Raw genomic sequence first — 26,166 nt, 5'->3', positions numbered from 1 at the left:
AAAACATAAAATTAGAAGGAATATAACTCCCAAGAAATGATGTAATGATTAAGACGATTAAATAGATACATAAGATGGACAAATACATCAGGAAAATCATGTGGTAAACAACACAATTAACCATACATTTATTAAAACATACATATTTATTAATTATGTATACTTTAATATATTGCAATAATACTGAGAGGAAATACACAAATTGTTAATAGCATTTAATCACTGGCTATTGGAATGTTTCCATTTAATTCACATCCAATTTTTTTATAGTAAGCACAAATTATATGTATTTTTATCCACTTAACTTTCATAACCAGAAAAAAAGAAAAGTTAAAAAAAATAAGCTGTGGTCTCTTTGCCCAAGTTCAATATCTACCAAACATACTTTTGAATTGTATTAGGTCTGAGGCACTTGGCCTCCAAGACAGGAAGCCTTGTACACAATTATGCCACCCAATATACGTAGCAGCATGAAGTGAACACAAGTCGCCTGAACATGATTGGATGAATTTCCCAGAATCTACGAATTCCTGAGTGTCCTGATTAGATTATTATTATTATTGGAATGAGAACCAGACTCCCAAGGACCCCAGGAAGGTGCCGGGATACACTTTTGGCCACTTGGTGGCTTCTGTTTTTCCATCCTTAATATGAGAGAGGTTGCTCCAGTTCATGGAGGGAAATGCCACCAGGGTTCTGACCCCGGAAGCACTGGTTGAAGGAAGACGCTGTGAGGTCCAACAGTCATTAACTGACATCCCCAATCACAGCCCCAGCCTGGGGACCTACGAGTGATGTCAGACAGTGCTGACTGGCCACAGCAACAGAGGAGTAAGGAGTCACATTCAAGGGTTCTTCCCTCAGGGACTTTGAAAGGAAATGTGGCTGAGATCATTGACTACTGTTTTCCCTTCATTTGGGTCAAACTCACTGAGATACAGACAATGAGACAGGAGATGAGCCATTTCCACAGCCAGCTCCTTCCTTCTGCATTTACTCCGCCACCTGAACCTTCTGACTGAGTTTGAAACCTGTCTCTGTCCCTAGCAAAGCTGTGAGATACTCTGTACTTTCTTCATCTTACAAAAAAAAAAAAAAAAAAAAAAAGGATAATACTACTTACACCAAAGAATTATTGTGAGGATTACATGAGATAATGCATGTAAGTAGGAGCTCAGAATTAAGTCTGACATCAAGGAAGTGCTTTTGTAAATAAATGTCAGCCACTTTATCATGATCATCATCAGCTTTATTATCATTTTCATGATCAGAACAAAGAGAGACCACAGACCGTGCTACTTCAAGTCCAGTATACAGGAGAGGCACTGTAAAAGCAGGGATCATTAATCTAAGGAAACTTACAGGCACCTTTGTGCAAATTAGAAAAAGACATCCCTCCTCAAGGCACTTCCCATCTGTTTTCTAGAAAACTATCATCATATACGCAAACATCCACAATACCTCTCCTGGGAAAGGGGTCTTCTCAGGTTGTGCAGTGCCCAGCCTGCACAGCTGTACCATGGCCCAGATCTCCCTCGGATGGAAGAGACCACAGGGCTTGGTGACAGATGAGTTCTTGTATGACCGAGAAAGGATTAAAAGGAAACGTGAGTGGGTTCAGGAAATGCCTGGGTGTGTGTGCCAAATTCTGGTAGAGGTGTTAGGGTGCGTGTCCTGAAGACAAGGTTCCAAGCTTTTCTCAGACATTCAAAGGAATCAGGAGTCCCCCACATTTAAGAGATGAGATGAGATGAGGGAGCTGTACGGAGTCTGTGATGCAGGAAGTAAGGGCAGGTTCTAGATGCAGCTTGGGATTCCCAACAGCCAGTTCTGGGGGAGAGTTCACAGCTGGGGCTTGTTAGCACACGGGAACTCAGACACCTAAATGGGGGGAACGTTTTGAGCGTGAACCAGGAAAGGTTAAGAGCAGAATTCCTGAGACAGTTCCTATTTCTTAGGTCCAACTGTCCTGAAACAAGTCCTGAAACATGTCCTGAAACATGAAGACTGCCACCAGCGCACCCTCACTTTGAATCTCAAATCATGTCTCCACCCCACTTGGGGTCTGCAAGCTGCACTTCATTCACGTTCAGCCAAGACGTAGTCCCCCGAGGCTCCTCCTGTAAAGATACATCCAGGAAAGAGGCATCACAGACCTAAGACCACCTCCCCATCCCTTCCCCCACCACCACCTCAACTCTGACCACTCCTTTCCCAAGGAACTCCTGGGTTTCAGGCACCATTCTCTCCCTGGAATAGCTGAATTGCTTTCTAACTGGTCTCCTTGCCTCCCATCTCACCTCCTAACACCCACTCTCCAGACCTCGGAGACTGGGTCCCTGCTTGCTTATTTAGGTCCCTGCCTTGACCCTCCCTCACCTCAACGTACCATCCCAAAGGCCTCCAGGGCTCTGCAGGAGCTGGCTTCTGTCTGCCCCTGTTCCCCCAACACCATGGATCTTCCGAGAGGAGAAATGCAGACTGACAAGTATGCGAAGTCAGGGGTGAGTCTTGATAATCATTTTTCACCACCCAGTGTGCCTCACACTCTCCCACTTGCGTGGTTGCTCCATGTGTGTAGACCTCTCCTCAACCTCAACATCACCTAAAGAAATCCTCCTTCTTCAAGATCCAGAAGCCTGTCTCGATCCCTAGATGAATGTGGCCATCCCTTCCCTTGACACCCCAGAGCATTTGCTTCATGTCAGCCTCAGGACCTTTGGGGGTCTTCTTTAACTGCATTTACCTGTGTTACAGATTTCATTCCCTACTAGACTTGGGTTCTGAGAATAGCAGCAGTGACTTAGCCTCAAAGTACCTGCATTCCTCAAACAGCACTTTGCCAAAAACAAACAAACAAACAAACAAACAAACAAACAAAAAACCAGTCACTCAAAAAATGTTTTTTTAAATTACAAGCTTTCATTATAAGAGAAACCATTCATTACTGCTCCCAGGGAAGTGCCAGGGCTCCCAAATAAAAATTCGGTATTTTTTTAGTGGAGGTACTGGGGATTGTACCTGCAAAGCATGCTAAGCACATGCTAAGCATGTGCTCCACCCCTCAAAGAGAAAGAGAGAAGACCTCTCATGGATGCCAAACCTCCTTGGCACCCCCATCCTCACCCCACTTTCTGCGGGAGAATTTGTGGGTTTTGGGGGCAGAGGTCCTCAGAGGCCTGTTCCTTTTTCTTACTCACTCGAAGACTGCCTTCTCTTTAAGACTCTGAACGAAATTCCAGTAAAGATGATGACACACACAGCGATCCCGCTGATGATTCCAATGACCAGGGTGCCAGACAGCGAGGGCTCTAAAAGATCAAAAGTAAGTGACAGCTGGTGACTGCTGTCCCAGCTCAGAGCAGACCCTCCCCTCACTGCAATGTTGACCACTCCCATCCCACCCATGCCAGGTTTTCCCCGCCTCTGGTTCTCATCCATACCCCAGGAGGCAGTGAGGGGCTGCTCCAGGCCTGGGTGCTCCACCTGGCAGGTGTATCTCTGTTCTTCCCCAGGGAGCACAGCCAAAGCCACCCAGCCCTGGTAGGTCCCATCCCCGTTGGGCAGCACATTCTCAGGCTCCGCGTCCTTGGCATCCAGTGGCTGCCTGTCCTTCAACCACCTCATGGTGATGTGCTGGGGGTAGAAGTTCAGAGCCTGACACCGTAGAGTGGTCACTGCCGAGGTCACGTGATGAGACACTTTCACCAAAGGAGGTGCTGGACGGGAAGGGGGAAGGATCTGGAGAGGGGATCTTCCTGCCCGTGTCAGGAAGACCAGAACTTTCACTTCCCTTTCTCTATGGGTTGGAGGAAGAAGAGAAAGCAAGCTGCAGAAGAGACACCATTCTGTGTCCTAAAGATGTTCCAACATTGGGTTCCTATGTGGTGTCATATGGAGAACAGTCAGAGTCATGCTGGCTTGTTCTGTTCCATATGTAAATATGTACACCTGGGGTCCCCGTCTTCTGTTCCTTGTTAATATATTCAGATGAGTCAGATGAAATTACCCCTTATGAGGATCAAAAATGATTGAGTACGTACTATCGCTAATTTCGCTTGGTTTGACCGAATAAGGATTCTTGTAGAAGGGGCCTTGTAAGGTAGCCAGCCTTCAGTGACTACTGCCCTGTTCTGTGACAGTCACCTTTCTCCTTTAACCTGTTCTGTGAAAGTTACCTTTCATTTCCAAAAGATTCTGCTATTCTGATTGGTTGCCTCACTTAGCAGTTTCTTGCTTTGGTATTCATGTGCTAATTGACATCTCTGAATTCCTAAAAGTTATAAGCATACGTAGGATTTTTGATTAAAGCAAAAGAAAAATCACAATTACTTCTTCTTTAGCTATGTGCGTGGGAAAACAAATTAAAACCATGACTGATGGCTGTGTAATACATCTCGGTTGTTAAGGTGGAGACCTCAGGTCCACAGACCTCAGGGTGGAAAACTCAGACCTCAGTTCAGTTCCTTCTCAGAGAGTCACCTTGGTCATCTCTGAAAGCCCAGCAGGGGATCCCGTGCCCTGCACCGTCCCCAGATCTGTCCCACCATACCTTGCTGACCCAGAACCCCTCTCCCCAGCTCCAGCAACCGCCGCAGCTGCTCGGGGCAGTCCCTCTCCAGGTAGGCCCGGTTCTGCTTGGACCGAATCTTGTTCACTTCCCACTCCAGCTTGGTGGCCCAGGCCTGGGGCTCTGCCGCTCTCCAATCCAGCGTCTCGGGGCAGAATTCAAGATGGTCCTGCCCGTCATACCCGTACTTCCAGAAACCTCTGGTGCTGTTGTCTGCGTGCACCTCACAGCCCAGGATCACCTGCAGGGTGTGGGACTCTGGCCACAGCCCCAGCTTCGGTACTGAAACCAAGGAGCAGGATCCAGGGATGGAATGACCACAGGGAGCAAACTCCCTCCCTCTTCCCTGCCCTCCCAGGGTCTCACACACCCAGTTCTCTACCTCAAGATGCATCCTTGAAATTAACACAACATTGTAAAACTGACTATACTTCAGTTTTAAAAAGGTAGTTTAAACAGATGAATCCCTGAGGCAGGGAAGTGCTCCAACCACCCCAGGACGGTGGGTCCCCCTCTGCACGTACCCTTGCTGTGATTGTGGTTGTCCATGATGGTCCAGAAGTCGACGATGAACATGTGATCCCACCCTTTCAGGCTCTGGCTCAGCTGCAGCCACAGCTGGCTGGTGGCCTGACCCCAGACCCACGGGGTGCGAGGCTCCACCCGGCGACTCTCATGATCATAGGACACGAAGAGCTGGTCGTCCACGAAGCCCAAGGCCTCAAACAGGGGCAGCCCCAGGTCTGGCTCTGAGGCACCCATGAAGAGGTAGCGCAGGGAGTGTGACCCTGGGGAGAGGGGGACTGGGAGGCAGAGATCCCACACACCTTCTGAATCCATCCTGCTGGCTGTGCCTGGTCTCACCTTGTGAGAAGTGAGGCACAGCGCTGCCTTCCCTCCCCATGACCGTCCTGTCTGCTCCCTCCTGGTGCCCCTTCCTCTGCTATGGGTGGCTGCCACCCTCTTGCAGCCCTCAGCCTCTGCCCCAGACCTCGTGATTTCAGGATTACAGCCGTCTCCCCTGGAGCCAACAGGCTCTAGAAAATCCCCAGGTGTCTCCAGCTAGGGTAGCTGAGCTCAGGAGTTGGTGCTCAGAGCTAATTAGATCCAACTCCAGGGGAATGTGTTGAAGGAGCTTTTGGGGTTTTTCCCCACTACTTCCATCTCTAAACCCTTCCCTGTGTACAGGTAGACCTCGTTTTATTGCGCCTCGCAGATAATGTGTTTTTTTTTAACAGATTGACAGTTTGTGGCAAACCAGCATCTAGCAAGTCTATCAGTACCGTCTTTCAGCAGCATCTGCTCACTTCGCGTCTCTGTCATATTTTGGCCATTCTCCCAAGATTTCACACTTATTCATTATTATTATATTTGTTACAGTGATCTGTGATTAGTGATCTTTGGTGTTACTATTGTAAAAAGATTATGACTCTCTGAAGGCTCAGGTGATGGTTAGCATTTTTTAGCAATAAAGTATTTTTAAATTAAGGTATGTCCGTTGTTTTCTCAGACACAATACTATTGCACACTTAATAGCCTACGGTATAGTAAACATAACTTTTATATGTACTGGGAAACCAAAAGCTTTGTGTGAATCACTTTATTGTGATATCCGCTTTATTTCAGCGGTCTGAAATCTAACCTGCAATATCTCTGAGGTCTGCCTATGTATCTTTGCTGTTAAATGCTAGAAGATGTGCTGATAAATAAGTCAGGGCATCTTTTCAGCATCAAAACAGTTCCCAATCAAATGTAGAAAAAAGCCCCAGAAAGCCCAAAAAGACACACTTCTTGGCCAGTGAGAGTTTCCCTACACCTCCCCTCAGTTGTAGAATGAGGGACTTCAGTGCCACATAGGCAACGCCTAAAACAGCATCTGACATGTAGTAGGTGCTTAATACATACTGGCTGAATGAATAAATGCTGACTCCTAGGTTTTTATTTCTGGCCTTGAACCCTAGACTCATACATTCAACTATCTATAGGCTACCACCAGCTGGATGACTGATTGGAATCTCAAATTAACAAGAGCCCTGACCTCCCTGCTCTTGATTTTCCCCAAACTGCCCTTCTTTGGCCTTTATCATCTTAGAAATGGCATCACCTATCACCCCATTGCTCAGGCAAATAAAATAAAACAAATAAGATAAAGTATAATAAAATAAGAGTCACCTCCAACTTTTCTTTTTCTATCACGTGATCCTTCATAGATCCTTCAGCAACTTCCTTCAAAGTATATCCATAATGCAACCATTTCTCACCACCAGCCCTGCTCCCCTCCCCCAGCCTAGTGCATCATCTCGTGCCTGGATTAACGCTACAGTTTCCTTGTCTGCTGGCTCTGTTCTTATTGCTGCTTCCTTCACCCTGCTTTCCACAGAGTAGCCAAAGCAAGCTTTTCAACAGCTACTCTGATCAGGTCAGCCCCAGGCTAGAATCCACACTACAGCCTGCGAGGCCCTAGGAGGCTGGCCTGTGGCCCCTCGGCTGAGCCTATCACCGGTTCATGGCCCCCGGCCCCTGGGCTCCTGCTGCACCAGGGCCCTTGCTCTTTCTTCAATCCAGGGATTCTTAACCGGGGCATTTCATCTCTTTAGGGGCATATGGCAATATCTGGAGCCATTTTTGTTTGGCACAACTGGGGAGTGTACTAACATCCAGTGAGTAAAGGACAGGGACGCTGCTAAATGTCCTACAACGCACACGACGGTCCCCACAACAAAAAAATGTCAGGATTGCTGAGGTTGCAAATCCTTGCTGGGTCCACCCAGCCTGTCCCGGGAAACGCCACTCCTACTCAGCATCACCCTTATTTCCTTGGGTCTATGCTCGAACATCAGCCAGATAGAGTGGCCAACCCTGACCTCCCTGCTTCCCACATCTTCCAGGCGCCCATTGCTACCTGATGCTCTATATCCTTTTGTTGGTTTCTGTACCATCATTCCGACTCAAATGCAAAACATCTGAGGACTCAGCTCCCCGCTCTCTCTCCTGGGTCTAGAACAGCTCAACACATAGCTCCTTCTATATTTGTGAACAGTGAATATTTCTGATCATCAAATTTTGGATTCAACCTCCAAAGCAGTGTGACTTTTAAGGATCACAGCTATGAAGTGGAGACACGGGATCTGCCTTGCAGCCCAAAGTAACATGGAACAAAGTTACTGGTGAGCAGGTCAGACCTCATCCTTGTCATGTATAAAGTGTGGATACACATCCCACCTACCCTCTAAGTGAAAGCGCCAGACAACAGTGCGGCAAACTCACTGTCAGCTGAGATTAGAACCAGCGGTACCTCATTTAACGTCAGAAAACCAGATTGCCCAAATTCTTTCTAACCGGGAGAAAGGATTTAACCTGAGGTCGTTAACCACTAGTAAAATCAACGTATTAACAGCCCCTACCTCCTAAATGCATGTTAGAATCAAACAAGATCAGAGATATGAAGGTGATTTAAAACTGAGGTCACTACTTAAGTGTTCATTATCATCACTTTGGCATCTTTTAGTAAAGGCCGGTTAATTATACAATACTATTAACATTGCAAACCAACAACTTCAGGCTGAAAAGGAGACTAGTTAGGTGCAGTTCAAAAGGTCAAAAATAACGGATATGTTATTTTTTCCAGGCAAAAGAACAATCGCTAAGTCAGTAAGGCCTGGGGCCGACCTCTGTCAAGAGCCTCCCACCCCCAGCGGCCTCCACCCCAGGTCTTAACAGAAGGGGTGCGGTCGGGGTAGAACTCAGATCCCACACCCACTCCTACACACCCCCACTTCCCAGCGCCAGGGGTTCTGAAGTGGAAACCCCACTTGGGTCTGTGCTTTTGCTCAGCCAAGTCTCCCAACGCTGGGGGGCGCCCTGCTGTGGAAACACCAAGGGGGCGCTGCGGCCAAGGTCGCCCTTGGTGAGAAGAACTTCCTGTTTGGGGATGGTCGAGGGGTGAAAATCAATACAGCCGACCATAGGAACCAGAAAGCCGAGATCCGAGTCCGAGGACCCCTAGGTGTAGCTCCTCCTCAGTGAGAAACTAAGATTTACATCTAAAAGCGTCATGGTCAGAGGAGGGAGGGGGTGGTTCCTGTGCCACTTCTTAAGACAGAGACAGCGGGCGGGCGAGCAGGGGGCGGGGGTCAAGGTCTTGGGACTAGAGGCCCCATAACCCCGTCTGCACCAGTGGCCCGCGTCCCCTCCGGGGAAAGCTAGGGCAGGGGACTGCACACGGGACTGAGCAGTCGTCAATATCTTAGCAAACTCCCAAGCGCTAAGAAAAGCTACTTTCGATTTTTCCTCCCCCGCCGCACCCGAATCCGGCCCGCATCCCCCGGACTCACGCCGCGGTCGCCCCTGCGTGTCCACTGTCCGCAGGAGGATCAGTAGGAGAAGCGCCGGCCGGGCTCGCGGGCCCATTTCCCCGGCTCGGACCGCGCGTACTGGAGCGTTTCAGCCGCTTGGGTAGGGCAGGGAAACCGGAATGACCCAAGAAGTCACCCTGGAGCCATTGCCGAGGCTGCGGGGATCCCAGATCAAACTTCCTGGCCAGTGAGATCCTTTTCCGGGGCCACTGGTGAAAAGAAATGGGTTTCCTGCACTTGAACTCTCTTTCCTGCAGCCCAGAGTACCTGCTTGTGAAACACTCGGTTACCCAGCTGTCTCTGGTTTTTAAATCCAGAGGATGTTGCTGATTGAAGTAAGCATACTGAATGATTTTCTGATCGAAATATTTAAGATTTCAATATTGAGTAACTTGAAAATTTAGGTATGCCTTTTCAAAGACTTTAAGTTCAATTCGCCAATCTTGTTGTTTAATCTAGAAATATTTTTGCATAAAAAGTTATATTCTTTGACCAGAATTAGTTACATCATAAGATTAACAGATTAGGTCCTACCTACGGAAACATCTTTCACAGTTTACATAATTAAATTGCATTTCACAAACTTTACTGCACATTGGAATCACTTGGAGAATCAGAAAACCTATTGATGCCCTGGGCTATAGCCCCCAGACACTCAGATTTAACTGCTGTGGGGTGCCACCAGGGCACTGGGATTTCAAGCACCTCCCCCCCACCACCCCAACACACAGTATAAAGTTTCAGAACTATTGCCTTATCCATTTCAAAACGTTATTAAAATCTGATTTTCCTAATACCTTTAAATGCCTAATAAATCGAATAACTAATACCCTTTTAAGCAGGTTAGCAAATTTTGGCCACCTAAGAAAAAAGTCTAACTTGGAAAGTAAGGCCCTTTAACTGTATGGGGTTATGAAACAGGATGGGGAAAATGTTGCTTTGTTGCTTTTTGGTGTCACATCGAAGAGACCACTGACAAATCCAAGGTTGCAACGATTTACACCTATATTTTCTTCTAACAGTTTATAATTTTAGTTCTTACGTTTATGTCTTTTCTCCATTTTGAGTCGATTTTTAGGTATAGTGTGAGATAGAGGTCCAACTTCATTCTGTTCCGTGTGTGTAAAGGAAAAACTCAGCTTTTTCCTTCCTATGCAAGGAAAAACTCAGTTCTTCCATACTGTATATAAATTTTTTTTAATTTCTGCGAGTCTCCCTTACGACTCATACAAAACACTTTACTTCTGACACTTTCAGTAACCAAAAGTGTGGAGATTTTCCCCCACAACAACAAGCAAATCTCTGACACAGCTGAGTGTCCTAGCATTTAACTCAATTATGACACTATCTGCCTGGAGACAGGTTAAGCGCTCAGTCCCGCAAGACTGGCCTCCTCCCCACTCCCATTTTAGATGTCAGTCACAAGCCCAGTTTATCACTTATGCTTCTGACAGATTGGCTATAGATGGGAGGTTTGACTCCCTGAGTTCAATTAATTTGCTAGAGTGCCTTCTAGAACTCAGGGAAACATGTTTACCAGATATTAAAAGATATGATAAAGGATACCTTCAGTATCTAAGGGATACCTAAAATACCTAAAAGATACAGAATTTTGGGTTGACAGTTATTTTCTTTCACACCTAAAAAATGGGTGTCAATTCCTTCTGGTCTCCATTTATTCAGATGAGGAATTCACTGTCACCTGAGTTGATATTTCCACTCAGGTGATAGTGAATAGTGGACAGTGATAGTTTCTTTCTGGCTGCTTTCAAGATTTTTGTTTGTTTGTTTGTCTTTAGACAAACAAAATTGTCTTTCTAGAATTTTAATTATGAAGTGTTTGGCATGAGTTTCTTTGGTTATATTTTATTTGAGGTTTATTCACTTTATTTCCTTGACTACATTTTGAAAATCTGAGACATTATTTCTTCAAATACTCTTTCAGCTAGTTCTTTCTCGTCTCCTGGGATTCTGATGATATCAATGCTAGGTTATTTGTTTAGGTCTACTCAAAATAGCCAAAGTAAATATGCTCATTTATAGACCCAAATATACAGTCTCTCTAAAACATATAAAAATAAGAAGCAAAAGCATATGAACTGAAAGTTAGGCTTAGAAGATGTTTCAATGTTCTCACTTAGAAATGATCTCAGTATCCATCTCATGATTATTTATTAATTCACTCAACTGAACATCAATGCAATGTTGTAAGTTACATAAAAACCTACTCTGGGTATCTCTGAGGAAAGCAGTTACTTCTCTCTTGTGCTTATCTGCTTTGCGTTGTCTGTCCAATCCTGTTTTTCCATCAACCCTGTCAATTCTGGGGCTTTTTTTTTTTTTTTAAGGAATATGGGTTTTTTCAGGAATGTTTATACCATGTTATAACAGAAGCAACTGGATAGTTCATTGCTGATCACTCCGTTTTGGGAGACAAACAGGGAAAGGGGCTGGGAGGATTTCATTTTATGTACACAGATTTTCTTTAAAGCCCTATTTTCTGTTTTGTACTGCACTTTCATCTTCAGCAATGCCAGAGGCCTCTGAGTCCAGGGTCCCTCTGATTCAATGTCACCAAAGGAAAAGTCTGTCCTTCAGCTGGGCTGGGCTCGAGCAACCACCTGGCTGTTAATGTACGGAGATAATCTGGGCATCAAAATTCTTCTTTCACAGATTTCTAACAAATCTGCCTGTTTTCTTTTTTTTTTTTTTTTTTAATAATTTTTTAACTTTCTTATTTTATTTATTTATTTTTTTAATGGAGATACTGGGGATTGAGCTCAGGACCTCATACACGCTAAGCATATGCTCTACCACTGAACTGTACCCACCCCGCCAAATCTGCCTGTTTTCAATCCTGCTCCTAACCTTGACCTCAGAGGTACTTGATGTCTCAAAGACCTAAATCTGTCTAGGGTTGTCTGGCAGGGAATTTATTTGTTTCTTATGGGTTTTTTCCCCTAAAGGTGGTGGATACAGCTTTCTCTAGTCTGATGAGATGTTTAGCATTCACCCATCTGCTGTCCAGTTTCTAAAATTCTGTTTACACCTCTATTGGGTTGTTGTTCCTTCTCACATTCTCTTCATCTTTGAGGGTTTCTGCCTTCTTTGTGAAACTCTTTACTGTCACTGGATGGGGTTTAGAGAAGGAGCAAAACCGACGTGTTCATTTAGCATACTTAACTGCAAGTTGGTTTCTTTAAGTTAAAAAAATCATGAGATGTAATGGTGGTAAGAGTAAACTCTACTTGCTAGGAACCATGCTAAACTGGTTGCTGAAACTCGGCCTCTGTACCCCACTTACTGAATTGAGACTTGAGGGCAGAGTTTTGGATGAAGTAGAAAAGACAGCTTTATTTCTTTGCCAGGCAAAGAAAATTACAGTGAGCTGATATCTCCGAGACAGTGAGCCTGCGGGGAAAAGAAGAAGGGGGTTTTATAGTAAGAACTGAAGAAAGGGTGTGGGTTTCCATAGAGATCACATACATGATAACAACTTGTTGCAAAGTTGTCCGTGTTTTTGTAGATGCAGTGGTCACCTTTCTTCTGATGGGTATTATGTTCACCTCCCGCTTTGGAACTCTAATATCCTTGTGCCTAGAACAAAGATGCTTAGAAGGGTCTGTGAAAAAACTAGAGAAAAACTTGTGAAGTTTAAAGTCAGGTTGATAAATGCTTCTGGCATTTTAGGCAGGCTGAGGCCTGAGATCTCCTATGACCAATAAGAGTTGTAGGTAAAGATGTGAAGTTTCACAGCTTCTGGTTCTCTTGACAATTCCATTTCTTAGTGCAAATCTTATCTATCTACCTGTGAGTCCGAAGACCTGGTTGCTTATTCCTGGTGTTTAACTGTACATAACCTTACTCCAGCTTCTCCAAACCTCAAACTGCTCATCTGTCAAATGGGGATAATAATTACTGCTCACCAAATCATACTCTATATGAATGACCTCTTAAAATTGTTGACAGATATAGACACCCATAGGAGGTAATAATTACAGAACTGGCAGATTAAGAATAAACTGTATGTAATACCCTTTGGTTTACAATGTCATCTGTATGATATACCATGGTGTAAACGTCTATTTGATTTGGGAAGAGTTTGAGGCCAAAGCAATGACTGCTTTTGTCAATTGTTACCATTCAGCTCTTTCAGAAATCTTAGAAACTTTAAGGGAGAAAATGTCCTCAATATTTAATATCTTCCAGTGGAAACTGCCCATCTATATACTTTTCATTACTGACGAGAAAAACAACAGAGTCTACCCTTGCTCACTTTAGTATAACCTGAGTTTTTATAAACTGCCCTATTTTATCTCATTTCTGATGAGTATATATGTGTGCTTTAAAGGCACATGAATCAGTCTGCAAGGCAAAGTTCTACTGCAAAGCCACTTAAATGCTCTTTTCAATTTTCTCAATTGTAAAGAGGTGATAACATCTATTTCATAAAGTATTATTTAGAATTAAATAAAAAAATCAAAAATTGATAAATGATGCCCTCAGGACAGTGCCTGGCATGTAATCAAGACTAAACCATGTTTATTATTATTACATATCCTAATATAATAATCTTATTATCAATGACATTTTTTAATCAGAGGATGTTGCTCCCTACCAGGTTACAGGTCAGTATCTTCTCACAGATTGCCTATATTGTGGTTATCTCACTATTAAAATGATAATAATTTAAAAAGATAAAATATATGCAGTCTCTCTACATCCCTGGAGTTCTTATGCCGAATTTGTTATGCACATTTAATACACAATGGAAATGTCTTCTCCAAGCGACTGTTTCTACTCCTATGATTTGGTTAAATTGGCCATTTCCTCCTTCGGTCTCTACACTGTACTGGTGGACGTAAAACAGTTTCTGTCCATCCTTTTCCTATGTCTTTTCCCCTTTATTCTAAGCACTACGAGAGTAGTTATTTGTGGTTCTCTTGCTTAATAATTGTTTGGGAGAAATGAATAAATCAACCACAGGTTTCTTGTCCATTTGACAATTTCTTTCTTTTTATAGATTATTGACTCCAAAAATTGTGGTAGCCAGCCTCGTACCTGACTGCTTTGGGGCCTTACTCCAGTCTCATAACTTCTCAATATTGTCACCATCAATTGTAAGTAATAATCATTTCTGCCCATTAAAGCACTGTATACGAATGAATTTTGAAATCTCTGAGTAATATGTCAACCCAAAGTTAATGATTGATGACTTAGCCAGGAAGCCAGGAGCATCAGCTGTCGGCCAAGCGTGGTTTTAATTTGGAACGCCATCTAGTGCCTATTGGTGCTAACCACATCCTATATTGTAAATGCCTTTGGGCAGGAAAGGGTTGAGACCAAAACAAATCCCATTTATTAAATTGATAATTGGATTTTTATACAACCTACACTTCAGTGCAATCTACTTCTTGGGGTTTTGTCTGGGGCATGTGTGTTACAATGAAGTCTCTGGATTGATCTTAAGCACGTTGTCAAGCCACAAACCCTTTAAATGACTTTATCCTTGTTAGCACATAGTGTTCAATAAATTTATAACACATAATATTATATATAGCATTACATTTTCATAGATTTCATATACAAATCTATATGTAGTATATGTAGTAAATAAAGTATATATATAATACTATATATACTATAGAGAGATTTATATATAAATATATAGTACTAATATATTTTATACTATTATATGTTTTATACATAACTGTAGTATACATAACATTATATAGTATACATTTTGTATGAGAATCTATAGTATGTAATGTAAATGAATATATTATATGCTATTTGTTAATTATAAATAAATATAATTAATTTTATATTTAATAAACATCATATAAACATAAATTATTAAATTTAATACTCAGCTTTAATTTCTAAAGTAGTAAATATCTATATATATATGTAACTTACCTTAACAAAACTTTTGGGGTGGGGGCTACTCATTTTCAGGAATGTGAAGGGATCCTGAAATCTAAAGTTTTGGGAACCACAGTTCTAGGCTCTTCTCTGATGTCTTAATTTCCCAACCGGATTGGTAAGGCCTTGAAAGCAAAGGTTTAATCAGCATATTAACATTTTGGGGTTTTGATCTTTTTGTTCTCTCAGTGGTCTGTTTTTCCTATCAGATTTATCACACTGTGTGACAATTACACTGTCTGTAGCTGTCCCACCATGTCTAATTCCTTAAGAGGAGACACTTTGTTTGGCTGGTCTTTGTTTTTCTTATCTCTCCTAGCATCCTTTGCTTAACAAGTGTTCAGTAAGTTTGTGAAAAGCGCGTGTGTGGCATAGTAATGAGCGAGAAATAAAACGCAATAATATGTCCTAACAAATCTATCAAAATTTATATGCCCGTTTCCTCCAAAGTAGTCATTGTGTAAGGGCATGTCTTTATTTTGGTTAAGGCTATCGCCTAATATATGTTTGCATCTGGTGCTTTATAATTGCCTTCATTAGAGGCCTAAACTGAAAAGATGTAAAGATGCGTATCTTCTCGCTATTGACAAATCCTTTTCTTTTGAGGGTACGTTTGACTTTTGAAACCATTTAAAGTCATTTGAAAACAAGCCTGAAGAATAAAGTTGCTATTAATGCCCTCTTGTCTCAGTTACGTGGTTCTAATAGCAATTTCAAAATATTAGGTAGATATGTTTTGCACTGTATTGTTCCTTTGGTGATACTCTCTATGTATTTATTGAGTCCTACCATATGCTTTATTATTATGTTCTCTGTTGGTTTCCCTAGTGTATTTTGAGGGTGGGTCAGGGGATAAGAAACAGAAACTTTGGTCTCAGCCCTTGAGGTGCCCACAGGCTCCTGGGGGAAACATGTTGGTTCAGGTCTGTTGTTTCATTGTCGACCATTTGCCTGTAGAGATTGAAAAAAAGACAAAAGTTGCTCTGGATTATTTGTAAGAATGGTTTGTGAGGCTGAACAAAGAAACAAGACTGGAGGGCCTACAATCTTATGCAGGCTACAGTTCTTTCCTGTGTATTTTTTTCAGGCTGTCCTATATCGTCGGTCCTGGGTGCACTGAAGCACTACACTTTACGCTCCTTGAGCAGGCAAGCTCATGGATTGGCTGCTAATATTAGCCTCATCCCTTGGTGAGTCAGGAAAAAGCAAGTTTTAGTCACTTCCACTTGGGGCCTATAACAAGCAGACAGAACCCTCTTCTGGCATGGTAGAAGGAGGAAGTGAAAGAAAAATCAGTTGTCAGCCCCTGATCCATACACTTGTTCCAACCACTCTTCTCGCTGGCTATTTAAGTCTCTTTCTCTCTCCAGCTCCATTTGGACTTAATACAGTACTCTGCTTCTTTAACTTAGTCCACCAAATTTCCAAACCTGAAAGACATGAACCAGTTAGCCAATCCATAATATTCAGACTGTGTGTAAATATAGGAGCACACCATTTATTGCATTGCAATATGTAATCCTGCCCTCAATTTATTGCTGGCTATCTTGGGCCCACCAATTTTGAGTGAAAGACCACATCCTTAATCTGAATTTTCCCTTGGAGCTCATTTTCATAGGTTTTTTTGTTGTTTACAGGTTTGTTCAATCTTATTTGAAAGGCTGAGATTCCACAGGACATCCATAGGCTCTAAGGTCATTTGAAAGCCAATGGTCAAAAAATTGCATATCCTCCAATGTTTTAGAATGGTTTCTAAAGATTCTGATTCAGAGCCTGTAGGACAAACTGACTAACCAAGTGTCAAAGTATAATTTTCAAAACGTGACTCTCATACAAGTACTGAGTATGGGGAATTTGCACACGGGTCAGAGAATGACTTAAGTATTAATGAGCAAGCAAGGAGGATGACAAAATTAGGTCAAAGTAGGATACGGCGGAATGAAATACGTATTCAGTCAGGGCAGGAAAGAATGCTGGAAGGCTGAAAAAATCAGATACAAAGTTGGTTACTGTCCTATTAGGCGATACAATCAGAACTTTTAGGGGTTATCTTTGCTCCGGAAAAGAATTCATTTCCATCTCTACTGAACAAAACCCTTATTAATGTATCAGTCTTCTACAAGTGAACATCTGATTTTACATACTCTGAGCCTAATCAAAAAGTAAATATTAAGTCGAAGTTACTTTTGCTAAATATTTTTGTCCAGTATGTCAGCTATTAACCACGTGGGGGTCACTGAGCACTTGTAATGTGGCTAGTGTGAAATTGTACAAGTGTAAAATATGCACCAGATTTTGAAGATTTACCATATGAAAAAAAGAACAGAAACCATCTTAGTTTTTAAAATACTGATTACATGTTGAAGTAATAGTAGTGTGGATTTACTGAGTCAAATAAAACATATTATTAAAATTAAATTCATCTGTGTCTTTTTACTTTTTTCATTGTGACTACTAGAAAACAACATTACAGGTGTGACTCATGTTCTATTTTATTGTAAAGCATGGCCTTAGCATATCCGATGACCCACAAGTGGACTTACAGAATTTTCTAGTACACCTTGAAAAGATCTGAAGAAATAACTTTGCTTTGTTTTTAACTTTTCTCAACACGAGTTATAGGGATCTGGAGAAGGGCTACTTGTTTTTCTGCCCTCTGGCCTCCACCATGTGTCCAGGAAGTTGGGAGCAAGACTTTGAATGCCTGGTGTCCTAATCACGAGAGATCTGGACTTCAGATTTGCATATAGAGAGATGTAATTTGATTGACTTAAACTGAGAGATCATATCAGAAAACTGAATCACAGTAAATCAAATTTACACACTGCTGATTTGCAAAGAGGGACACCAATTTATAGTGATGGGAGGTTCAGTGGCCTGGTAATCAAGACTCTAAACAACTATTTTCCTGGTGGTTATGCACACTTAGCATAGTTTCAGATGAAGAGCCGGGCTCACTGCACATAGAATCAGAACTGAGTGGCCGGTACTTATTTTATCTTTTTTACCAAAATATATTAGTATGATGAAGATACTTTAGTTGTTTGTACACTTTCAGTGATTTCTTATAATTCCTATGCCAGAGTCACACTGACGGATGGCAGGTCTAAAGTGATTTTCTACGGTTGTTAATTCATCCATCACTAATCTCATTAGGCTGTTAAATTCCCAGAGGACATGACCAGTAGACACAGTTTCCACATGTTGAATGACTGTCATTCAGTGAAACTATGGCGTTATCCTCAGTCTAAAAGAAGATGCCTCATTTTTCATTCATCACTGAGCTCAATTTGTATAACCCCTTTTGACTATCACATCTCAGACTGACATCTTCTGTACATATTTTCATCTAGATGTAGTAGTAAAGAATAGAATACAAACGGCCAACTTTAGAAGGGTTGAGAAGAGGTGAGTTTATCAGCGAAAAGTGGCATAATGATTGATTTGTTCTAGTACTTTTCCTCTATTTCTGTTTAAAATTTTGCCATCTAATTGTTTCTATTTCAAATTTCTAGTTCATCTTAAAAGTCAAAGTGTATCTTGTTAAATTCAGTTACTTTATTTCCATCTACAGCTTTGAGTTCCCAGTTAGAGTGTCCTTCTATACCATGACGTGTTAGATATTGTTACTGGAAGTAACCTACAATTTTCATGTGCTGAAATTCATCTTTAATGCAGCATAGAAAAATAAATATATAAATGCTTGTTTTCTTTGAAAACAGATCATCTCAATGTCCCTCCCTGCCAGAACTATTGGAGGTTATTTGCAGGCTCAGGGGGCCTCCCTTCTTCCCTTATTATTCCTATTCTTGAGGGTCAGACCCCCTGCCTTGCATAACCCAGAGGGGAACCTGAGAGTTTTTAAAAAACAGCCCAATTTCTCGCCTCTGGAGAAGTGAAAAGGTGCCCCGCCCCCGTCTGTAAAAGAGGGATTTGATAAAGAGTTTCAATGTCTTCAAATCAAAGATTTAAGTCTCTAACCCCCCACCATCCAGGACCCCCCAAGGCTTACGAACCCCCTCCATCCCGCCCTAACTGCTTTGGACTGGCCCCAGAATCCTTGTCCCAGTCCACAGTTCCTGTGGGTCTGTACACAGAATTCACAGAGGACCTGTGTTACTTCCATTGCGAAGAAACATAATTATAGTGAAAATCTAGGTGGAAACCATTTCGTTTTTGGTCCTAAAAGAAGGGAAGCATGTACCCAACCACCCCTGAGAAAAAGAAGTTTCAGGGGCGAAGGAGCGAACAGGTAATTTAGAAGAAAAACAGAAAGTGGTCTCTGACTGCCCAGGACTTCCCTAGGAGTTGGGGGAATTGGGGACGCCTGGATGCGTAGTCTTTGTGGTTGCAGAAAAAATAAATGGAGAACACGAAGCCTGAGGCTTCTCGGATCCCTTCCCGACCAAATCCGGGTGATTTGGTGCGGAGCATTTTAATATTTTCCCCCTTTTGTGAAGTGGAACAAACACAACTTGGGCGCACCGCGGCGGCTCAGAGTCTGCCAGGCAGCCGGGCGACTGGAGCACCAATCAGCGCGCGCCTGCGCTCTATATATACGGCGGCCTGGCCCAAGCACAGCTCCATCGGCGTTTTTGCCACTTGTACCCGAGTCCTAGATCTTCAGCATGTCGGAGACTGCTCCTGCCGCTCCTGCCGCCGCGCCCCCGGCGGAGAAGACCCCAGTCAAGAAAAAAGCTGCCAAGAAACCGGCTGGGGCGCGCCGTAAGGCCTCCGGGCCCCCGGTGTCGGAGCTCATCACCAAGGCTGTTGCCGCTTCCAAAGAGCGCAGTGGCGTATCCTTGGCTGCGCTCAAGAAGGCGCTGGCGGCCGCTGGCTACGATGTGGAGAAGAACAACAGCCGCATCAAGTTGGGTCTTAAAAGCCTGGTAAGCAAGGGGACCTTGGTGCAGACTAAGGGCACCGGTGCCTCCGGCTCTTTTAAGCTCAATAAGAAGGCGGCCACTGGGGAAGCCAAGCCCAAAGCTAAGAAGGCGGGTGCGGCCAAACCCAAGAAGGCTGCTGGGGCAGCTAAGAAGCCCAAGAAGGCCGCGGGCGCGGCCACTCCGAAAAAAAGCGCTAAGAAGACCCCCAAGAAGGCGAAGAAGCCAGCGGCGGCTGCTGTAACCAAGAAAGTGGCTAAGAGTCCAAAGAAGGCTAAGGCTCCCAAGCCTAAGAAGGCTGCCAAGAGTGCAGCTAAAGCAGTGAAGCCCAAAGCCGCCAAGCCCAAGGTTGCCAAACCCAAGAAGGCTGCACCCAAAAAGAAGTAGATTGTTGAGCTTCTGCTTCTTTAAACCCAAAACGGCTCTTTTCAGAGCCACCACTGATATCAAAAAAAGAGCTGTACATGCCTGCTTTACCTGCTCTTTCGTTTCGCCTTTATATTTAAAGTGGCGCAGGAGTCATTCTACTGTCAGTTGGCTGCCGAGTAGAAAAGAGCAAGGGGGATGGAGGGAGATTGGGGGGGGATGGAGGGAGATTGGGGGGGGATGGAGGGAGAGAGAGTGGGTTCTGTTACTGTGCAGAACCTGACCCCAATTCAGGGGGTTGCCCCTACCCCCTACAGTCCTCTGGCTCGCCTCCCGGTCAGCTGTTAGCAAACGTTTTCCGGCGGCTTGAGTACTTGGGATACCCGCCAGCCCCGCCCCGCTCCGCTCTTGTGAACAGCGAAAACAACCACAAATAAATCCAGCCAGTTTCGTAGTCTTAAGGGACATCCGATTGGGCTAACAACTCATTTAAAAGTCCCGCCCTGCTCGCGGGTTGGTTCACTCCTTCACCCCATGATTTTCATTCTGTGTTTAATTGGTTGGTGGCGGTCCTCCATAGTCTGTTTTCTTCCTGTTGCGTTAGCCCTTTTCGCTTGATAGAGAAATGTGTCTGATATTTCGGGCGTTCTCCATGTTTTCGAAACTCAAGTTCGTGTCTCTGGGGCGTTGATAGCATCCAGCCCTGGGTGGGGAGTGGCTGCAGGCGCCCTTGCCCTGCATTCTGTGAATTGTGGTTTGCTGTGGCAGCAAAGGAACATTGAAAAGTAATTACAGCGGCAGCAACGACTTTTGCACTCAGGGCAAGCCTGGACCTGGGATCATTCAGTCCCTCGTATTGTGTAACTTTCGACAAATGGGTGATGGATTTGAGCTCATCGAAACCAACTTTAGTCGGCCATTTTGTCCTGGCCGGCCGGTCACCGATCCTCATTTTAGATAGATAATCTAAAACTGAAGATACTTTAAGTGCATTTTTGTTCAACCCAAATGTTTCTACGCGAAGAATACATTGGTAAAGTATTGGAAATGTGTGTGTGGATGAGGGTGATGTCTGTAATAAAGGGCTTTAGTTTCCATTAACATTGTTATCTGTGGATTCTTTCATATTCATGGCGTTTCTCCTAGATAGAGAAAATCCAGCGTCCTGTTTTTATTCTGGTGTGCACAGAATTTCTCAAGACAAGTTCCCGAGACTGGCTTCTGCAGACCTGCAGCTCAGCGCTTCAACCATTGCAGCAACGACGAATCTGGTGTGTGTTAATTCCCGCATTAGTGTAATGACCAGGGAACTCATCCCTCCCCGCCTCCTTATTGAATTGGTATAATTTATTCTTTGTTTTCTTTATAATCACGAATAGAAAAACTTCCCTTTGAGAGCACAGCGCACACACGCGAAGAAAGACAATTCTCCCATCTTTCTTCCAGTAATTTTCCATTGTTAATTTTACACTTAAAATAATTGAGCCCTCTGTAGTTTGGTGTAAGGTTTAATACGTGGATAATTCCCCCCCCCAAATCATTTATTAACTCTTCCATTTCTGCCTCCCTTCTGCTCCCCACCCCATCAGCGCTTGAAGTTCCACCTTTATCATAGGCTAATTTTTGTGGATAGGACTCATTCTGGGTTTTCTATTTTGTTCTTTTGGTCTTTCGGTCAGTCCCAAGGGTGAGATTGAACTGTTTTAAATATTGTTCACAGGGCTATCAATTCTGAGAATACATGGCCCATAGTAGATAATAAAGTAAGAATTGAATGTTTAATAAGCTGAGATGTTATAAGACTTTAATTGCTAATCGAGGTAATTCCCTCTCATTACTTTTTTAAAATTTTCTGGGTTTTCTATTTTTTGTTTGATTATTTGTTTTGTTTTTCTATATGTACTTAAGATGCTTCCCATCTCCTGCTTGTTCATTCTTCCATTACACATGAAAACCCTCAAAACCCTATTGGTAGTTTTACTGGGATTGTGTTAAATTTATTAATTAATTTTAGGGGATGATGAGTTTTCCTATTCAAAAAACATTGTATATTTTTCTATTTGTTCAAATATTTTGTGTCTGTGGAGAATGTTTTAAACTTTCTCCAAATGTATCTTCACATTTCTTACTACCTTTATTCCCAAATATTGTATCTTATTTGTTGCTGTTGGAAATGGCAACTTGATATTTTAGATTCCTTAAGGGCCAGCATCCCATAAAGTGCCCATCAAAGATATCCACATATTGAAGGGATCTATCCATAATGAATTAATAATCTCTAGAACAGCACTGGCCACGTAAATAAAGGGAAAAGATAAGATCAATTTTAGTAATATAATTTATTTAATCCAGTATATCCAAAGTATTATCATTCAACATAAAATCAATGTAAAAATACTTAGGAGATATTTAACATTGTTTCTTGTTTCCCATACTATGTCGTTGGAATCTAGTTTACACATACAGGACATTTCAGTTCCCACTGGCCCATTTCAAGAGCTCAGTTAACCATTTGTGGCTCATAGCAACGATGTGGACGATGAAACACTAGAATGACTTCTGGTCTCAAATATCCTAGTCGTCTTAACTTCACCTTTGGTTTAAAGTTTGAATGCCAGTGTGTCTTAATACAGATTGTCTTTTGTAGACTAAAAACGGAAGAGTGTCTGACCTTAAAGAGAGGTTGATTGGTGCAGAGGGCATTGAGCCAGTTTGAACCAATCAAAATTTTCTATTCAAAAACTGGAATTCAGTTATAGAAATTGAGTTGACTTGATGTCAGGGGTTGGAAGCTGTCTCCTTAGACACTGTGTATGAGAAACCAAGAGATCTAGCGGATGAAAAGAACAGAATGGAGCCAAAGTGCAGAGAAAAGCAGAGATGAGAGATAGAGTTGTAGTATCTGGGTTTCTGACACCTCCTGAGTTACTGGTTCTTTGAGCCATCGGAACTCCTGCCATTGGGGCCTCCTCACTGAGCTCAGGCTGGGTCAAGTTCCAACAACTAGGAGACCCGATTAAGACACCCCAAATATAGTCACAGTTAGTGCTTATAGTAATAGCATCGTGTACTTCTGTGTTCCCTTTCATCTTCCAATACTTTCAAGTCCACCCATTTGCTTGATTCTAAGAGGCAGGGGAGGAACCAACCTAAGTAAAGAGAATTAATTCTCTAATTTTTCTTCAAATCTCTTATGAATGCCTTTTGGGGTCTAAATTTATTGAGTTTATAGACTTACAATTGATCATAGAATTGAGTATTTCCTGCAAACATATTGGCATAGATGAAAGATGCCTTCTACTTTTAAATAAAACAAATTCCTCAAAAACAAATATAACCATTCTTCTCTATTAAGGGTGGAGGGAGAGTTTATTCACAGAGATCTGAAAGTTATTGTAAAAATCTCTAATTTCACCTAGCCATTAGATACAATCTTCAACAATATTTCTTCAGTTTTGTCCATGTTCTTTAATTTTATTCCATTCCTTCACAATCCTTTTACATAGTTGACTGGCTTGGGTCTACTAAGCCAGTCAATTGAATCTAAAAATTGGCTACTTTAACCAAGAGCTTCTCGCCTTGATTTTTAGTTTATAAGACCTATATTTTATTTTGACATTAGTATTATTTCCAGTATTCATTTACTATTATAACATAATATTAACAACAGCAATAATATATTCAAATAATTGGCAAAGCTTGGCTGTTTAGCCAAAATGGCAATACACACTGCATAAACTAAACTGCTGACTGATAATTCAACGGTACAGTACAAGACAGGATTACATCATTAGAGGATTTCAGAAGGGAACAGGAATTTAGGGCACAGTGATAACACCAATAGTGCTGACAACTAGCATTTCTTGAGCACTAATTTACAACACACCAAGCACTGTCGCTGAGCACCCTCCGTTTATTTTCAAACATGTTCTTGTCACAGCACTTTGAGGTAAGTCCCATTATTACTGAGGCTTGGTCACGTAAAGGACATAGCTAGTTAATTTCTGAGCAGTGGGTATAATTATCCTCTGTGTACTAGCGCTATTCCTCAGAAATATAATAAAAGCCACATATGTAATTAAAAGTGTTCTAATAGCCACATTTAAGACAAGTAAAAAGAAACAAATCAATTTTAATATTTAAACCCACTATAATCAAAATATGATTTCACTAAGTGATCTAATATAAAATTAATGAGATTTTTTTTTTATACTAACTGAAATTTTTTACTAATTCTTTGGAATACAAATATCAAATTTCGCACTTAAGTTAAATTTTACACTTAAGTTCATCTCAGTTTGAACTAGCCACATTTCAACTGCTTAATAGCCACATACTGCTAGTGGCTGCAATATAGCTCTATAGTATATACTGAAAGGAAGACATAAGAGAATACTTGCTCTGGAGCAGAATCTAGATGTTTCCAAGGAAATCATTATGCTGACCTGGTCCTAAGCTGAAGACTAAAGACCATAAACTGCAGAAGTTCATCCTTAAGACTGATGTTTCTTTTGGTCATCCGACCTACCTCATCTCATATCAGATCTCTGACTAGAGGAATCTGATAACAGAATGTAGCCCAAGCCAGGCCACAGCAACCCCTCCCTATTCAACTTGAGTTCAACCCAATCTCCAAGACAGTTACCCTTGAGGAGGAAATTAGATCTGATAATCCATTCCTGGGTAATCTTATTGATCAAAAAATATTTAGAGGGTGGGTTTGGTGTGAGACTTCCTGGACATATTTGCTAGCAGCATGAATTTGGCCAATTTACTAAACTCTCTTAGGCTGAATTTCCTCTATTACATGGAGACAGAGAACTTACCTTTCAGTGTTGTAGCAAGAGATATATAATAATTGAGGCCAATCAGGTCATGTGGTACTTGACCCATGGAAAATTATCAATGTTAGCTATTAGACTGACTCATCCAATGACTCCGTGGTTTTTTTTTTGTTTGTTTGTTTGTTTGTTTTTTTTCTTCCTTCCATAGGGACCTTCCTAAAGGAAGGTGATATTCAGCACAGAATGGACATATGACACCTATAAAGTTGACCCAGTGAACTCACCTGCACACTGAAAGTGTTTCCATTCCTCAGAGTTGACTCTATATCCTCCCAATTAAGTTTCTCCTCCTAGTATCTCTCTTTGAGAAAGGTACCATCATCCAAAGCATCATGTGAAGCAGTGCTCTATCTCAGAGTCTAGAGAGTCATCCGAGACGTGATTCTCAACTCCTGGGGCACTCCACTGCAGTAGAACACAGTGGTAGGAGGGTAGGGAAAGCCATATATCACCTGGAAACGCAGTCAGTGCTGAGAGGCAGGTTTACCCTAAAGCTAATGAAACTCAAGTGTCAGACTTCATTCTTCCAAGGCCCTGGGAGTGTGTCCACTTGCTCTCATTTAAAAAAAAACTTTGTTTACATTTCTATGTTGACATATTTAATAACAGTTCATTAAAACTATTGCTTATTTCTACTTGATCATCTCTTCCATTACAATTCACCTTTTGTCTGATTAGTTGGGATGTTGATGAGCATATTTGGGATTTAAGAAGAGAAAATTTGCTTGAATATATATTTAGCATGGGGTTAATGAGATATATAAAGTGATTTGCAGATGTGCTCATACATAGTTCAGTTGTTGCTAAGCCAATCTGATATAAGAATGGCTTCAAGGAATGCTCCTACTAAATGACAACCTCACCTGGATTACTAGCAAGAAAATGCAGGGCTAGAAGTCATATACCCACTTACCCCCCACTGGGAGTGAGTGCAGAAGTGGAGAATTGAGACTTGAAATGTAGAGCCAGAAGCTAGCCTGTAAAGAATTCTTTCAAATTATACAACTCACAAAGAAAGAAGCTTGACAGAGAATTTTTCAAATTTGAAAACTATCTGAAAAACATGCTTGATATTACCAATAGTCCTCTGAAGCTGAAATTCTAAGTTATCGAGGGAATAAAACAAATTGTGATCACCCTAAAAGGAATACTCAATTCTCTTCCCACTGTTTATACTGTATACAAAATATTCCAAAATAATTTTTATTTGAAGATGGAATCAG

At 42.2% G+C, this 26,166-nt stretch overlaps 3 protein-coding genes across 6 annotated transcripts in view; 1 reads left to right on the top strand and 2 right to left on the bottom strand.

Moving 5' to 3' along the window:
• Positions 1–26,166, bottom strand: part of LOC102503909 — a 49,496-nt gene that overhangs the window by 5,426 nt on the left and 17,904 nt on the right. The window lies entirely within an intron of this gene.
• HFE (homeostatic iron regulator) lies at positions 1,228–9,193 on the bottom strand. 4 transcript variants are annotated; one of them, XM_032463377.1, is made up of 8 exons: positions 8,905–9,193; positions 5,095–5,373; positions 4,553–4,852; positions 3,444–3,719; positions 3,201–3,311; positions 2,819–2,837; positions 2,390–2,481; positions 1,228–2,120 (listed from the first exon to the last, which is right to left on the bottom strand). In XM_032463377.1, the coding sequence occupies exons 1-8, from the start codon at positions 8,978–8,980 to the stop codon at positions 2,080–2,082; spliced, it is 1,194 nt and encodes a 397-aa protein (XP_032319268.1). In that variant the 5' UTR covers positions 8,981–9,193; the 3' UTR covers positions 1,228–2,079. The 4 variants fall into 4 exon arrangements, with proteins under 4 accessions (XP_032319268.1, XP_014412633.1, XP_032319269.1 ...); XM_014557147.2 differs by lacking the exon at positions 2,819–2,837; XM_032463378.1 differs by lacking the exon at positions 2,390–2,481 and having other exon boundaries at positions 2,747–2,837; positions 8,905–9,192.
• On the top strand, positions 19,232–21,200 carry H1-2 (H1.2 linker histone, cluster member). The gene has a single exon (XM_006182177.3). The coding sequence runs from the start codon at positions 19,479–19,481 to the stop codon at positions 20,118–20,120; it is 642 nt and encodes a 213-aa protein (XP_006182239.1). The 5' UTR covers positions 19,232–19,478; the 3' UTR covers positions 20,121–21,200.

The sequence above is a fragment of the Camelus ferus genome, chromosome 20 (assembly GCF_009834535.1).
Source record: "Camelus ferus isolate YT-003-E chromosome 20, BCGSAC_Cfer_1.0, whole genome shotgun sequence".
NCBI classification, from domain to species: Eukaryota; Metazoa; Chordata; class Mammalia; order Artiodactyla; family Camelidae; genus Camelus; species Camelus ferus.
Note: the sequence above shows the minus strand (reverse complement) of the source record. Positions and strands in the feature narration are given on the sequence as shown.

Coding starts and splice junctions, on each gene's coding strand:
- HFE (XM_014557147.2), bottom strand. CDS start 8,980: ATGGGCCCGCGAGCCCGGCCGGCGCTTCTCCTACTGATCCTCCTGCGG. Junction 4,853..5,094: donor CAACCACAATCACAGCAAGG/GTACGTGCAGAG, acceptor CCTTGGTTTCAG/TACCGAAGCTGGGGCTGTGG. Junction 3,720..4,552: donor AGGGGTTCTGGGTCAGCAAG/GTATGGTGGGAC, acceptor CTTCCCGTCCAG/CACCTCCTTTGGTGAAAGTG.
- H1-2 (XM_006182177.3), top strand. CDS start 19,479: ATGTCGGAGACTGCTCCTGCCGCTCCTGCCGCCGCGCCCCCGGCGGAG.